At 34.9% G+C, this 14,955-nt stretch overlaps 1 protein-coding gene across 3 annotated transcripts; it reads right to left on the reverse strand.

The window, feature by feature from the left end:
- Positions 1-1,544: 1,544 nt before the first annotated feature.
- On the reverse strand, positions 1,545-8,591 carry LOC119557844 (septin-1). 3 transcript variants are annotated; one of them, XM_037870823.1, is made up of 5 exons: positions 8,418-8,591; positions 3,432-3,624; positions 3,107-3,365; positions 2,246-2,611; positions 1,545-2,184 (listed from the first exon to the last, which is right to left on the reverse strand). In XM_037870823.1, exons 2-5 carry the CDS (start codon positions 3,526-3,528, stop codon positions 1,929-1,931), a joined length of 978 nt encoding a protein of 325 aa, XP_037726751.1. In that variant the 5' UTR covers positions 3,529-3,624; positions 8,418-8,591; the 3' UTR covers positions 1,545-1,928. The 3 variants fall into 3 exon arrangements, with proteins under 3 accessions (XP_037726751.1, XP_037726750.1, XP_037726749.1); XM_037870822.1 differs by lacking the exon at positions 8,418-8,591 and adding an exon at positions 4,992-5,136; XM_037870821.1 differs by lacking the exon at positions 8,418-8,591 and adding an exon at positions 3,789-3,842.
- Between the last annotated feature and the right edge of the window lie 6,364 nt (positions 8,592-14,955).

Consider the following 14,955-nt stretch of genomic DNA (forward strand, 5'->3'; position numbering starts at 1 on the left):
CTCAGGGGGTTTTTGGGTCCAGAATAACAGAATTTGATTGAGTCCTCATATATGTAAACATTTTTACCATTCTTGATCAGCATTACTAGACGAGTCGATAATATAATTTGCGTCCGCCCGTCGGTCCGGTTTGTCTTAGCGAACTAGTTCTCAGTTTTACAACTACCGGTAACTATTAAACAAATTTCGATCGAAAATTATTAGGAACTAAACGACAGAATTTTCTTTGTAATATATTAAAATTTCATGCACCTGCAACAGAAACAAGAAAGGAAGTTAACTTCGGCAAGCCGAAGTTTGTATACCCTTTCAGTTATAATTATTAAATTTAATTCGAAATTCTTAAAAATACAAACAATGATATTCCCAATTGTATAAGATAATATGTCAAAAAACACCGAAGCTATAATTTGTTTCATATTATTTCCCCACCAATTTTCCGATCGTTCCTATGGCAGCTATATGATATAGTCGTCCGATACTGATAAAATTAAATTCGAAATTCAGAACTAATAAAAAAATGTTATTTCCAAGCGTAGGAGGTTATATGTTAAAAAACACCAAAGATATCATTTTTTTTCCGATTATTCCTGTGGGAGCTATAAGATATAGTTGCCCAATCCGACTGGTTCCTTATATTTACTTATATACTACCTGCAAAAAATATAAGACTTTTGGGAAAGTTTCAGCCCGATAGCTTAAAAACTGAGAGACTAGTTTGCGTAGAAACGGACGGATAGACGCACATGGCTAGATCGACTCGTCTAGGGATGCTGATCAAGAATATATATACTTTATGGGGTCGGAAACGACTCCTTCACTGCATTGCAAACTTCTGACTGAAATCATTATACCCTCTGCAAGGGTATGAAAATACATTCGGGTATGTTTCATCCCGAAAGCTTTAAATCTAAGAGACTAGTTTGCGAAGAAATGTACAGACGGACATGGCTATTTCGAGTCGTCTAGTAACGCTGATCAGCGTTGTATATAATTTATACAACAAAATGGTTAAAAAATGTCGAGATTAAATGATTTAAATATTATCAGGCTATATCAGCTTGACTTAACTCGCAAGCCCGCTGCTATACCAAAAAATAAAAGGCATGGTTTAAAAATTGTATAAAAAGCATATATATATGTATATATATATATTTATATATTCATAGGGGATTATATTGGGTTGAAAAAGTTCTCATATACATAATAAAAGAGATTTCACATTTTGGTTTTTAACGAACAGCCTGCAAAACCGAGTTTCCTACAAACCACCATGGGATCCTGGGACCGCCTAGGAAAGGATCACTGCTTGTTTAATCAAATCGTGCTTAGGAATCGGGCGGAGCTGGAGGATAACGACACATGGCCTTCGAGTAAAATCGGAAGAGAAGGCTGATACGCACATATAGTATAATCTAAATAAATCGCTCGTTTTGAGACTACACAGAAGATAAACAGACAAAAATGAATTAACATACAATATAAATCGGATTGGATTCGCTTAGACTAAATGCAGAGTACAATAATAATCCATTGTTTATCGCGTCTAAATACATAGTAGGAATACATTTGTTTTTGTGTGTTTCGCTTGATAGGACTGATATGAAGTGAGTTCGCTGATGGTTGGGTTTTTTGATGGAGCAATTGCATTGCAGACGTTTTGCATACGTGACAGGAGTATGTTGGTTGTGTATATAAATGTAAATGGTGTGTATACCTAAATACTACGAATATATGGAGAATGCGAAATTAATACAGAATATTTAGCGCCCGTCGTTTCACAATTGAGAGTAGAATTAAAGCGCGATCGCAACCAAAATCAGCGTACAAAATATGTGTTGTGTATATGTATGTATACGACTTGTGTGTATAACTATGTATAGATTGCCGCCTCCGCTTAGCGCGTATATATAAAATATACCCGCTGCTCATTGCTGGGCCTGCATACGCGCCTGCATTTGGGCAAGCATCTCCTGCATGCGCCGCAGCTCGGCCTCCTTCTCCTGCAGTATGCGGTCCTTTTCGCCGAGCACGCTGTTGGCCACCACCTGCGAGGTGCTATCCCGATCCCGCTCAGACTTCACGCCGTTCTCCTTTCCCTTGATGCCCTTGGCCAATCGGTCGGAGCGGTAGTTCTCGTAGTGCACCTCCTGCGTCACCTCCTGCAGGTCCTGCATGTGGGTACTGTTGGAAATATGGATAAACTAAACGATGCATATGTAAGTTAAACATTTACTACACTTACATCAGCATCGTGCGCAGCTTGATAAAGTCGCAGTGGTCCGGATTCTCCACCTCGACCACACCCCATGGATATAGGCGACCACGCACCTTCTTTCCCTTGACCTCGAGCAGAGTGTTGGCGCCGCAGACGGCGAAAGGCACAGCTTCCTTCAGTTGCTTCACCTGCTCCTTGTAGTCCTCATCCTCGTCGGAATCACAGTCTGGCAGTGGGTAGATCTTTATGCCGTGGCTCTCGATCTCCTGCATAATGCGGCACTTTAGGCGCAGGATCTCCTTTTTTGTCAGGCAATCGGCCTTGGCGATAACGGGCACAATGTTAACCTTTGAGTGCAGCTTTTTCATAAACTCTACGTCAAGGGGTTTTAGTCTGCAATATACAAAGAGAAAGCATGCATATAATATAATTAATAAGATAAATATAATAGCAGAGATAAAAAGGAAGAATGAAATGAATTCTACTTGGTCAACTTTGTAAGTAAAACTAGTTTACAAAATATTATTGTGAAAATGCCCCAAGTAGAACGATGGTAGTTCCCGCTAAAGTTGGACCCCTCGATCACAAAAACGAAGAACGATTTTGTAATGAATACGTTTTTTTAAAAAGATTTTTTAAGAACATTTTTTTATTCTAACAAATAAGTATTCAAGATATTTTGCATAAGCTATTTAACGTAAACTAATTAAATTTTTAGTTGTACTGACAACATCATTTTCTTAAGGTGAGTCAAGATAAGCCTTTTTGGCGTTCAAAACACAATGCAGGCACAATTGAAATAGCCACAATATATATTGAAAAACTTCATATTTTTAATTTTTATAATAATTATGTACATTTTTAAAACATTTTTAAAGGGGTACTCACCCATGCCCAAAGGGCGATATAAAGTAGAAACAGCAATGAATGCGATTATCCACAATATTGCGTCTGTTGAGGCCACTTTCGTCGCGAAGGAAGCGCTCGTATTGCTCATCGATGTACTCAAGTATTGCACCAAAGCTATTGGAGTTGTCAATGGCATCCCCGAATCCGGGTGTGTCCACCACCGTCAGTCGCAGCTTGACCCCGCGTTCCTCGATCTCCACCGTAGATGCTTCCAGCTTAACCGTCTGCTTTTGTTTCTCTGTGAAATGGGAATTGTCGGTCGTGTTAGTATACAAAACAGAGGCTGAACAAAGGTCATGCCCACCTATAGCATCCGGAATGATGCGCTCGGGGTAGAGATCCGTGAGGAAGAGACTGTTGACCAGTGTGGACTTGCCCAGCCCTGATTCGCCAACCACCATCAGTGTAAACTCGAAGCCCTTTTTCACGGACTTGCGATGAACCTGGTTGGGCAAGTTGGCGAAGCCGACATAGCCGGGGGTCTCGATGCTGGAAAACTTTTGTATAATAAGGAAATCATTAACTTTCTTTTAAAAGTCTAAGACAACAGATGGCTACTTTTAAAAACGCTTATGTGCATTAAGATAAGAAATATGATTCAGGATTTTAATGCAGGATAACAAATATTTAAGTGCAGTGTTTGTATATAGAAAAAAACTACCTGATCGAAGGTTAAATACCCTTTCGGCTTAAACCACATCAGGCGATTAAAATCGTTAAAATACGTTAATTACAGAAGACTTGCATTCGGAAGATTTTTATGTATATATACATATATCCGATTTTTTCCTTTAAAAAATTAAGTCTAAAATCCTAAAGATTGATATACCCCAAAGTAAAATAGAATATGACGAAAGACAACAAAGCTATAATAAGCCGTATTCCAACGATGTGAGCAATAGCAAAGATATTAGAATATTATATAGAGATTATGTTGGTCTTTGGCTATGGGATATATTATATTGTATTGCAACAGAAATACAGATAATAAGAATTTTGCAATTTTACTTTTTTACACCAAATCATCTCGGATTTACATACATTGCAAAAATGAAAGTATAAAGAATGGTTAAAAAAGCTGTATCTGGAACAGCCGATGCTGACTTATTAAATTATTTTTATTGGGGATTGAATATTTATCATTAGTTAATTCCATGGTGACATTAACTATGAACATTGTTTATAGAAATATACATAACAGTTCAGCTAAGTTCTGCATAGTTAGATCGGAATAATTGTATTTTTTTGAACGGAGATAGATTTCTGGTGATGGAAATTCCATAAAGTATAAGCAGTTTCTTACAAGTTTTTAAGAATGTGCACTTAATACTAATTCAAGCCTTAATAATATATAAAATTTAGCAAGGTTTCGTGAAGCAACATTAACATTTTTGGTTTGCTGTGATATGTTTAATGCTAGTCTGGTAGTTAATGTTTTTGGGTCTTAGAAAGCGAATGCTTGGGCTTATTTGCATGCCTATCACGCGCGGTGGAAATTTCTCTTAGGCCCCCATTTCACCGGAGTAAATGGCGATATTATGTGGGTCACAGGCGACCAAGACGGAGAGGAAGAGATCCCGAGCACAAAGGAAGAATGCCGACGCCACCGGCATGTTGTGAATCACTTGACTCCCATTTTTATTTCCAGCCGAGTGGACGAACGGCGTGAGAGGAGGAGCGGCCGATAATCGGACGGGGGAGGAGTGGCAAGCACATCAACAGTGGCGGCGGAATCGGCTTCGTCTGCATCCAAGGCAAATTTGAACCAGAGTGCAGTCTATATACATTGTATCTACACTGGTGGCACACCCACTCTCCGCCGGATTACAATCGTCACTTGAACAAATAAACAGCGGCTACTCACGCCCTTTGTATCGGCCATTTTAACAAAAAAAACACGAAACGAACGAAGAAATCAACGTAATGACAAAATAGCAGCGGAATCAGTGTGACCGCAGTACGCAACTGGAATAACCTGCCGTTAGGGGGACCAGCTTGGCGTTGAACAAAAATACCAGCGATCCAACTAACTTAATATCTTACTTAATTGTATTTCAAACGGGATATTCCCTATACTTTTGAGACGCTAAGCTGCTGCATTTTTGAAAAATAAACAAAAAAACGTAAGCAATAGGAAACAGCTATGATTAGTTGATAAAGTGTTGTTAATGTTAATTTTGTCAATTATTTGTTTGAAAATTAAGGCATGATTCATCAACATCAAAGTTTTTTGATTAAATTTTGTAATTTGCACGATGCAGCTTATCGTTATGTGTGTGCCGACTGCTGTTCTACAATTTGGTGCAAGCTGTTCATATATGCGCAAAAGGCGTGAATGCTTGGACGAAGAACAAAAAAAAAGTTTCTTCTAAAAACCAAACTATTAATTTCTTCAAAGTACTTCCGTCTAGAGCTGGCAAAGCATCGATAGTGACCTATCGATGTTTTCGAGTTGTTTTTTTTTGGAAACCATCGATACTATCGCGATAGTATCGAACTAAACAAATTTTGTAATATATAGGATATTCCATTATGAAAAAGCTAAAACAATACGGGTATTCTTTATAAATTCGATTAAAATGTTAATAAGTTTAAATTTTTAGTTCTTTATGTGTTATTTATATTTCCATTTAATTCTTCATTTGTCAAACTTTATAATACTTAAAGCGAAATAAAAAATTAACGAACTAAATTAAAAGGATAAAGCCTTGTCCGAGCTTTATCCTGCAAGAACAGGAAAGCCTGCTGCTCATCCACCGTCTTAGGCCTGCCAAACTGATCATGTAGGCCCTCAACCAGGCCATTCTTCAGAGGAACAATTAAGGAGCTAGTAACCTTTGAGCTAGACGAGTACTGCGTTGTGACGTAGTCGAATGGTGCCAGAATGGTTTGATTATCTTCCAACGGTTCAATGTCGTCTGCGGTCAGTGGATCAGGTGCTCTTCACAGGCTGAGAACGACGGGCGAAATGAACTCATTTGTGGCTTAAATTCTTTCCAACATTTTAAAAGCACTATTCCATCTGGTGCTTACTTCTTGGATCAGACTGTATGCTTTATCAACCTGAGCTTGCTTGAATTTTTCGAAGGCTACAGTGCTACATTAAAAAATTTTTACAATTCTCTTGCATTTGGTCAAAACATGCTTTATCGACCCTTCGTCCAAGCAATCTTGCACCATTAAGTTGAGGCAGTGAGCAAAGCATGGAAGGTGACGCTTATGTAAAATTTCGCCCGACTTAATCATTGCGCTGGCATTGTCTATGGCGTTTACTTTCGCCTCTAGGTTCCATTTGAAGAGCACAACTCGAACAGATGCTGCTATATTGTCAGCATTGTGATTAAAGGGGTCCATCAGTTTTTCTGTTGACAGAACAGCGGCATTCAGCTCGAAGGAGTCATTAATAAAGTGCACTGTGATTGTGAGGTAGCCATCGTTGGCCCTCGACGTCCAACCACCCATCGTAATGGCACAATGGTCAACTTTGCTTTATTCTGATATTCTTCATGTGGAGGACGAGGATCTAGCAGATTGACAAATAGTTTGCCAGCTCTACTTCCGTCTGTTCCAAACTTTGCTATAAGATTTTTGTTCCGTAATAACTACATATACTTCTAACTAAGCTGTCGAGCCAAACGTGTGCGGTTGAGTCATGTCGATTTTATAATCCACCGGATTGGTATAAGGACTTCCATTAGAATTAAAAGTATAAACAAAAAATGAATCCACCGGCCAACTACTAATCTAACTACTGATTTTCGAATTATATTAGCATAATTTTCATTGTCAAACAAAACGTAAGACAGGGCCCGGAATAAGCAAGCTTCATCACCTGTTATAAGAACAACAGAATGGGGAACCAAATCACCATCCATATTTAAATGCTCTACTTTCATTGTAAGCAGTTGATTTAAAAAATTAATGTTTTAAAATGAGTTATCTATTTAACTTTTTTTTATAAATATATAAGCTTTCAGTTCCTAGACTGTACTTCTGTACTTTTTTTATAAATATATTAAAAAATTACAATTTACACTTCACAACAAAGTGTTAGTCAAGGTTATAAGATACATGAGTATCAAATGTTAATAAAATAAATGATATGCAATCTAAATTTAATATTATTTGGAAATGTTAAGATATTTCAAATATTAAAGTATTCTGCCGATTACAGAACAGGTTGATTTAAGCATAAGTTTTGAAAATTATATTTTTCAAAATGTATAACGCTTAGTTTCACAACGTAACAAACATAAATTTGTATATTTGATCTTTATATCTATTGATAAAGCTTAAGAGTTATTTTCCAAATTCAAGGCCTAATCGGTTTAACGTAACTTATTGTATAGCTTTAATAAACGGTTTACGAGAAGTTACCGTTACAGACGGACCCTGTCTGCGTTTATTATTTCCTTTTGAAGTTTGATATTTAACTAAAGAGGACAGAGCAAGGGCAAATAGGCGGCTTACGCTTTTCGTCGGGTCTGTTTTTAGCGCGGTTTTCAGATAAGCTAAGGAAATACCAGCTGTGGTCAGTGAAGTCCGCGACGCAAATAATTAAAAAATTTAAACTTTCGATGTGTTCGTGCATAAGCGGTGTTAAAACAAAAATTAAAAATGAAAGGAAAACCTCAAAACGCCTGTAGGAGGTCAGTGCATATGACAAAAGACGTCTGATCCAAGCTGTTATAATGGGACTTAACCCACAGAAAGCAATACCATATCAGGACAATCCCGCTGAGTAGTGGAAGTGCTGGAGATAATTCAATTGAGAAGCCCATTGAGAAGGAACTTAAGTTCTAGTCTAAAGAATTTGGTTACGTTGCACTAATATACAAAGGTTTTTTTTCGCAGAACGACTAGTAATACGATCTCTGACGAGCTCTCCGTCAGGATATCGCTGGACTTCACCACCACCATCTACTCAGCAGCTAATGCGGAGCTGGAGATCTCGTTGGATTCTATGGGGAAGTGGAAAATAGGATGCATGAGTTTTTTTTTTTTGTATTTCCTTAGCTCATCTGATTGGGGTTTATCAGCTGGGGCTTAAAATATTTTCCCAAAGGCACATAAAAATAACTGAACTCTATTTGTTGAAAACTGTGGAAGTAACTCGAATTTTAAATTTGCGATCTTAAAGAGGTCCTGGAAGTCCTTTGGAGCCGAATTTCACAAAATCCTTTCTTAGTGCACCTCTGCTCTATAGCACGATTCAAACTCAATTTTGTCCATAATTTGGGGGATCATGACGAAAATCGACTGAAGTTATTCTAAAGTAGTTAGGACTTACATTTACTCCTGTGCCACCATTTTAGAACAAAGTCATATACACACTATGTATGTATTTCTCGTTATTACTCGGAAAAATTTTTAGTCGCCATCTTCTTTTTATACCCTTGCAGAGGGTATATTGATTTAAGTCAGAAGTTTGCAACGCAGTGAAGGAGACGTTTCCGACCCCATAAAGTATATATTTACATGAGTCGTTCTTCGCCCGAATAAAAAATCAGGAGATTTTTTATATTGGTTGGTTATTCTTTATTAGAACGTTGGAAAAAGACTAATTGTATGTTACAGAATTGGTTAGAATGAAACCTCGGTTTGCGTCTTAGAATTTACTGTTAGTGCATTAGGTGACGCAATCGCAAGTGGATGATGCGATCGCCACTTCTTTGTTTATGTTTACATAATTCGGTCTTATTAGATTTTGCGATCTTATTGGATTTTTACGTTTATGGAATTACGTCATTGTTGACATTCGGACTTAATCAATTTTCTTTGTTTGTTTGCATTGCGGGATCTCGAGCTTCCGTATCGTTTTTAATCAAAGCCGAAATTGGCGATTCTGTTTATTTGTGAACGGTTTCGTTCTTTAAACTGGTGGCCGTTGAGAAATCGCATTGCAGACACGTCACTATATATATTCTTGATGAGCATGACTAGATGAGTCGATCTAGCCATGTCCGTCTGTCCGTCCGTTTCTACGCAAACTAGTCTCTCAGTTTTAATGCTATCCGGCTGAAAATTTCCCAAGAGTCTTATATCTTTTGCAGGTAGTATATAAGTCAGAACCAGCCGGATCGGACAACTATATCTTATAGCTCCCATAGGAATAATCGGAAAAAAATTAAAAAAAATTATATCTTTGGTGTTTTTTAGCTTATAACATTTTTTAATTAGTTTTGAGTTTCGAATTAAATTTTATCGAATTCGGACGACTTTATCATATAGCTGCCATAGGAACGATCGGAAAATTGGTGGAAAAATAATATGAAACAAATTATAGCTTCGGTGTTTTTCAACATATAACCTCCCACGCTTGGAAATAACATTTTTTAATTAGTATTGAATTTCGAATTAAATTTTATCAAAATGGGACGACTATATCATATAGATGCCATAGGAACGATCGGAAAATTGGTGGGAAAATAATATGAAACAAATTATAGCTTCGGTGTTTTTTAACACATAACCTCCTTAGCTTGGAAATAACATTTTTTAATTAGGTCTGAATTTCGAATTTAATGTTATCGAAATCGGACGACTATATCATATAGCTGCCATAGGAACGATCGGAAAATTGATGGAAAAATAATATGAAACAAATTATAGCTTCGGTGTTTTTTGACATATTATCTTATACTATTGGGAATATCATTTTTTGTATTTATAAATTTAATAATTATAGCTGCAACGGTATACAAACTTCGGCTTGCCGACGTTAACTTCCTTTCTTGCTTGCTCTCTTTTTCGATTTCGGAGTGTTCGATATTGCTTTCTCGTTCTTACCTTGAGTAATTTTAGGCGCTACTTTCTCTTTTTCAATTTGGGAGAATTTTCAAAGATCGAAAGCCGAAAAAATAAAATTTTTCGTATCAATATTACATTATACCATGGTAAAATGATACGTGAATAAAAACACAAATTTGCAATGCGCACATCAAATTGATCAAACGTATCTTCGTTTGGTGTGGGTGGTGCACAATGTTAATAAGTAGGTGGTGGGCTGATACCACCCCCTACTTACTAACATTGTACATTTGGTTGTTGAAGGGATTACCTTAAGACTTCGCGTGCATTGCGCTAAAGTGGATAGCCTGCTACTTCTGTCCGCTGGTCTCTGATGCAAATAGATACACAGAAACACCTGATTTTTTAATGGCGGTTCTTGGAGTGATTGCTGGAAAAGCGATAATGTGATACCCCTGATTTATTTAGGCAAATTAATAAAACTAAATGTGTTTATGTTTTTTTCTTCTGTTTTGTTTTTTTTTATTTGAGTGTTTTTTTTATTTTTTTCCATTTTATTTTCATTTTTTTTAAAATGTGTTCATTTTACTTTCTCCTTTGCTGTGTATATTTTAATTTTCCTCATTCATTTTTTGTTATTTTCTTTTAATATAGTAGATATATTGCATATTAAATTATTTAATAATAATACGCTGCTCTAACCTTTTTTCCTCTCGCTCCGTCACTAACTCTGTGTGCTGTTCTCGGACCATTTGAAAATTATTGAAATTCGAAAAAAAAACTTCATCAATTTCTTTACATGGTTAAAAATCATTAATATACACTAAATTTTGGTTTATGTTCTGTTCATATATAATTTAGTTCATTAATGGTCATTTTGTTTATTTTATTGTTGTATGTTTGAATATATAAAATAAGCTTTTTTAATTTCCATTCATATTATTCGTTCTGCTCGTCTTTTCGTAATTTAATTATTTATGTATAATTAGTAATTTTTATTTTGTTTTCTGTTTTACAATTTGTTGCTATACTTTAGAGAAGATTTTGTTTTTACTTTCGCTTTTCATTAATTTTTTATTAGCTTGATTTTGGCAGAGTTTCTGTTTTGTGTGTATGTTTGTAAAAAGTTTTTATTTTTACTTAAGAGAACTGTATTTATTTAATTTTGTGTATGTGTTCGAGTTTGATTAAAGCACTTTAGCGTTGCAGTGTGGTGTTGTGTTGTTGGTGTCGAGTGTGTGGCAATGAATTAAAGCTTTGCATTGTTGTGGTGTTGGTTTTCGGCTAGTGTTGGGTAACACGTTTAGATGTTCAATTGATTGCTTATTAAGTTGTTCGATTGTTCACTTATTTTATTTTCCTGCTCACACTGGCTCATTTTCTTATTCGAGTATTGTTCCTTGATCTGTTGTTAAATCAGGTTGCCCTTTCAATATATATTTTTGTAAAGATAGAAGCTAACTAAATGACAAAAAATTTAATCGATTAATGACCTAGAGAGAATAAATTTTTGATCTCATAAGGGGAAGCAACTGAACAAAGCGAACGACATGTGAGCAACTGAACAAACAATAACAACAGTTTTGAATATGCTCATTTGACTTATTGAGGTTAACCACACTGGTTCTTCACTCACTTATGAGCTACCCAACACTAGTTTCCGGGGACGTGGCTGGAGGCTGCGACCGAATATTGGAGTTTGAAATGAAGAAACTAAACAAAATCCGCCAGAGAAGTGTGTTACGTTTTTGCTTGATATTTACAGCGATTGGTAAAGAAAGTCTTTTTCTTTTATAAAATTAGTTGATCAATTAAAAATTTCTCGTCCTCATAATGGGTTTTATTCAAGCTGCATCTCTGTGTATAAATATTTTCTGTTGCTTACATTAATTTCCTATTTTCCGCCTTTCGTATTTATTTTTATTTACTTTCTTGTTAAAAAGAACACTTTTGTAGCGTTTCTACGATTGTTTTTTTGGTTTAATTTTTTATTTCCGATGTCGAATAAAACGCTAAAATACGCAATGTAAATAAGTATTGTATATATATATTTATATGTATGTATATATATATTTTTGTATATATTATTTTTTGCATGTTTCTGTAGGCGTATATATAAATAACGTCGCTTCATTGTATATATATATGTCTATATATATATGCGTGTGTATGTATGTATATATTATATGTTAAACTTTGCGCGTTCTCCATTCGTTTGTTTAAACTTTTTAGCAAGCAATTTATATTGGTATATATTTATTATTTTAGTTTTTACAGTGCAAAAATGTACAAAGAGTCACGAGCACAGAAAAGAGCCAATAAACTAGGACAGAAACTGTGGGATTCTTCTGGATGAAAGCCAGGACATTTCTACCGAGAATCCTATCTTCCTGCCCCCCATTTTACTCCACTTTTGCTCATTTCCCTCTCTCACAACAAGAAAATCATATCTAGTTTTTGTTTCATAAATGATAGAATTTCATAAAGCCTAAGATTGCTACAAAAAAATGCCCTATATTTATGGTGTATATTGTATATAATCTATATATTTTCGAGTGTTCTACATGTAACTGTCTTCATAAGTTTTTAAAGTATGAGGTAATGTTTTATTTCCGACTTAAGATTAAATATTAATTTATGTCCGCGTCAATTTTAATATGTATCTGTAAATATATAAGAGGTGTCTATATATGTAGTGCAGATTCAAACGGGTAGCTGATTTGCAGGTTGATAAAGCCGCACCAAAGGCTGAACAGGTGCTATACAAGGGTATACAGTCCTTATATTATCTTTGGCCGCACCATCCCAATCCTGGTTCAGCTCCTGAATTCATTTCGTGTCCTTGTGGATGTTATTGTGTAGGCTATATACACGCCTGTGTGCGAAGATATTTTTTTTGCATTTGTGTGTGGTATTTTAAATCCTACGACCATATATGTATGTTCAAACGAAAACGAAAAAACTAAATCAAACACGATTTACTTAGCTTAACTTTGCTGAAATGCCGTGAAAGAATAGACAAAATACAATCGAAAGGAAGGACGTGGTGGAATACTATTTTAATTATAGGAATTCTCAAAACTATAATATAATTGTAATAAAAAAGGGAATAAAGTTATCAATTTATTTCATTTATCCTAAAAGTTATTAAAAAAAAAAAAAAATTTTAAGTTGTTGAGTTGATGAAATGATGGTGTAGGTGGTGATTTCTGGATCCGTGTATTTTGGATTTATGGAGTTTTTAAGTTTAGTTTGGAAATATGTTCACTACGCTTGTGTAAAATATGCGCTATATGTGATCTAAAGGCTAATCGGCTACGTTAACATTATGTTCGCATTTATTATTATTTTAAATCGTTTGTTCGTTTTACTTTTCAGTTATTGTTAATGGTCTTCATCTGTCTATCAGTTGCATGCCTATATTTGTAATTTTCACATTTCGTTCTTCGATCGGATTTCTTACTGGGAGTATTGATATTTTACAAATATTAATGGTGAACAAAGCGAGAAGTCTTACGCCTTTACTTCTAAATTTCTTTTCTTTTTTCACGAAAAGTCAACTATAATGTAATTTAAAAACATGTTAAATTTAATTTACAGATTGCATTTGTTTACTATATAAATAGATTAAGTTATGTTCTTTGCTATTTCCTTTGTATAAAATACTGCCTACTAAAAGTTTACAAATTATGCGATTGCTTTCAGAACTCGAATCCGAATCGATCTGGACTCAATGTAATTTCATATACGCATCGGAATCGGTTGTCGGTTTCTATACTCGTAATAATACAAAAACACAAAGAAGTTACAATACTTATATAAGAAATCATCCATATTTACAACCTTTAAGCGGGGACTGAGGCGTTCCAATCCACGGATCCTAAGTCCCAAGAAGCTCAGACCGTCTGCACTCAAGGAATTTGCAGGTGCTTGCAATCGTGTATACCTATTTATCTATTTATAATATTTATGTAACATTACTGAATCCTCAAGAAAGTGGCAGTTGTCATTTATGGTAGAATTCAGTATAGAGTGCGGACGCGTTGGATTGGAATCATTGGGTTGGGTTGCATAGCCGCAAAGAATAATGAAAACACGGAAAATATTAAGAAAAGAAGAGTCAAAATATGTAAATAAAATAAAGTTTAAAACTAAAAGGCTCACTTCGGTAAATAGTTGATCTGAAAAAGAAACCAACAAAAATAAAACCAACAGATTATTTAGTGTGTTTTTGTTCCGTTTTTTTTTTCTCTTTTCGCTGCGTTTTGAAATAAATCCAAAAAACCATATTTATTCAAAACAGCATTAATTGTATATAATAAAAAAAATTATTGTTCATCTTTTTTTTTCGTTTTGTTTTTTTTTTACTTTTGTGTATAAATATAAAGAATTTAATGGTTTAAAATATATGTATGTTTTATATACGTCGATATACAAAGCATAAAAAAAAAGTTAAAAGGTTTTAAAGTAAAAACAAAATTTGTAAAGCAAAAAATATAATTTTTTATGTTTTTTTTTAATTGTAAAAATAGAAACTCCTCTGATACTAAAATTGTCTGCTTCACCAACAAAAACCATTTCTTTAATATTGTTTAATATAAAAAGAGTGTGTGAACATAATGATTTGCGATACCTAAAAATCTGTTCGATTTGTTGTCTTTGCTCTGTTGTTATCATGGGGTAAGACGTAGACAGACAAGTGTATTTTCACGTCAGTCGAAACTGAAGAAATTCTGGCAGTTTGTCTTAAATATTTTCTATCTATAGTTCAGCTGTATAGACCTAGATGTATATTCCTCATATGCAGCTGTATGTGGGTGGTTGTCGTAAACCTTAGTATGACTAAGTAAAACCGTTTTAAAACCTAGATGTTAGTCATTTTTAAATCGATTTTTAAGCCATTCCATTTACACTTTGCCCACGTTTTTTAAACGAGTTTTTTTCATCAGCAATTTATACACAATTAAAAATTAGTACTTCTTTTGAGATCTTTTGCTAGGTAAATATAAAAAACAAACTGCTCGCTGAGAACTTCTACTGCGTCGATTATTCCCGTGTGTGTTGGATATTGTTCGTCA

This window comes from Drosophila subpulchrella, chromosome X (assembly GCF_014743375.2).
Source record: "Drosophila subpulchrella strain 33 F10 #4 breed RU33 chromosome X, RU_Dsub_v1.1 Primary Assembly, whole genome shotgun sequence".
NCBI classification, from domain to species: Eukaryota; Metazoa; Arthropoda; class Insecta; order Diptera; family Drosophilidae; genus Drosophila; species Drosophila subpulchrella.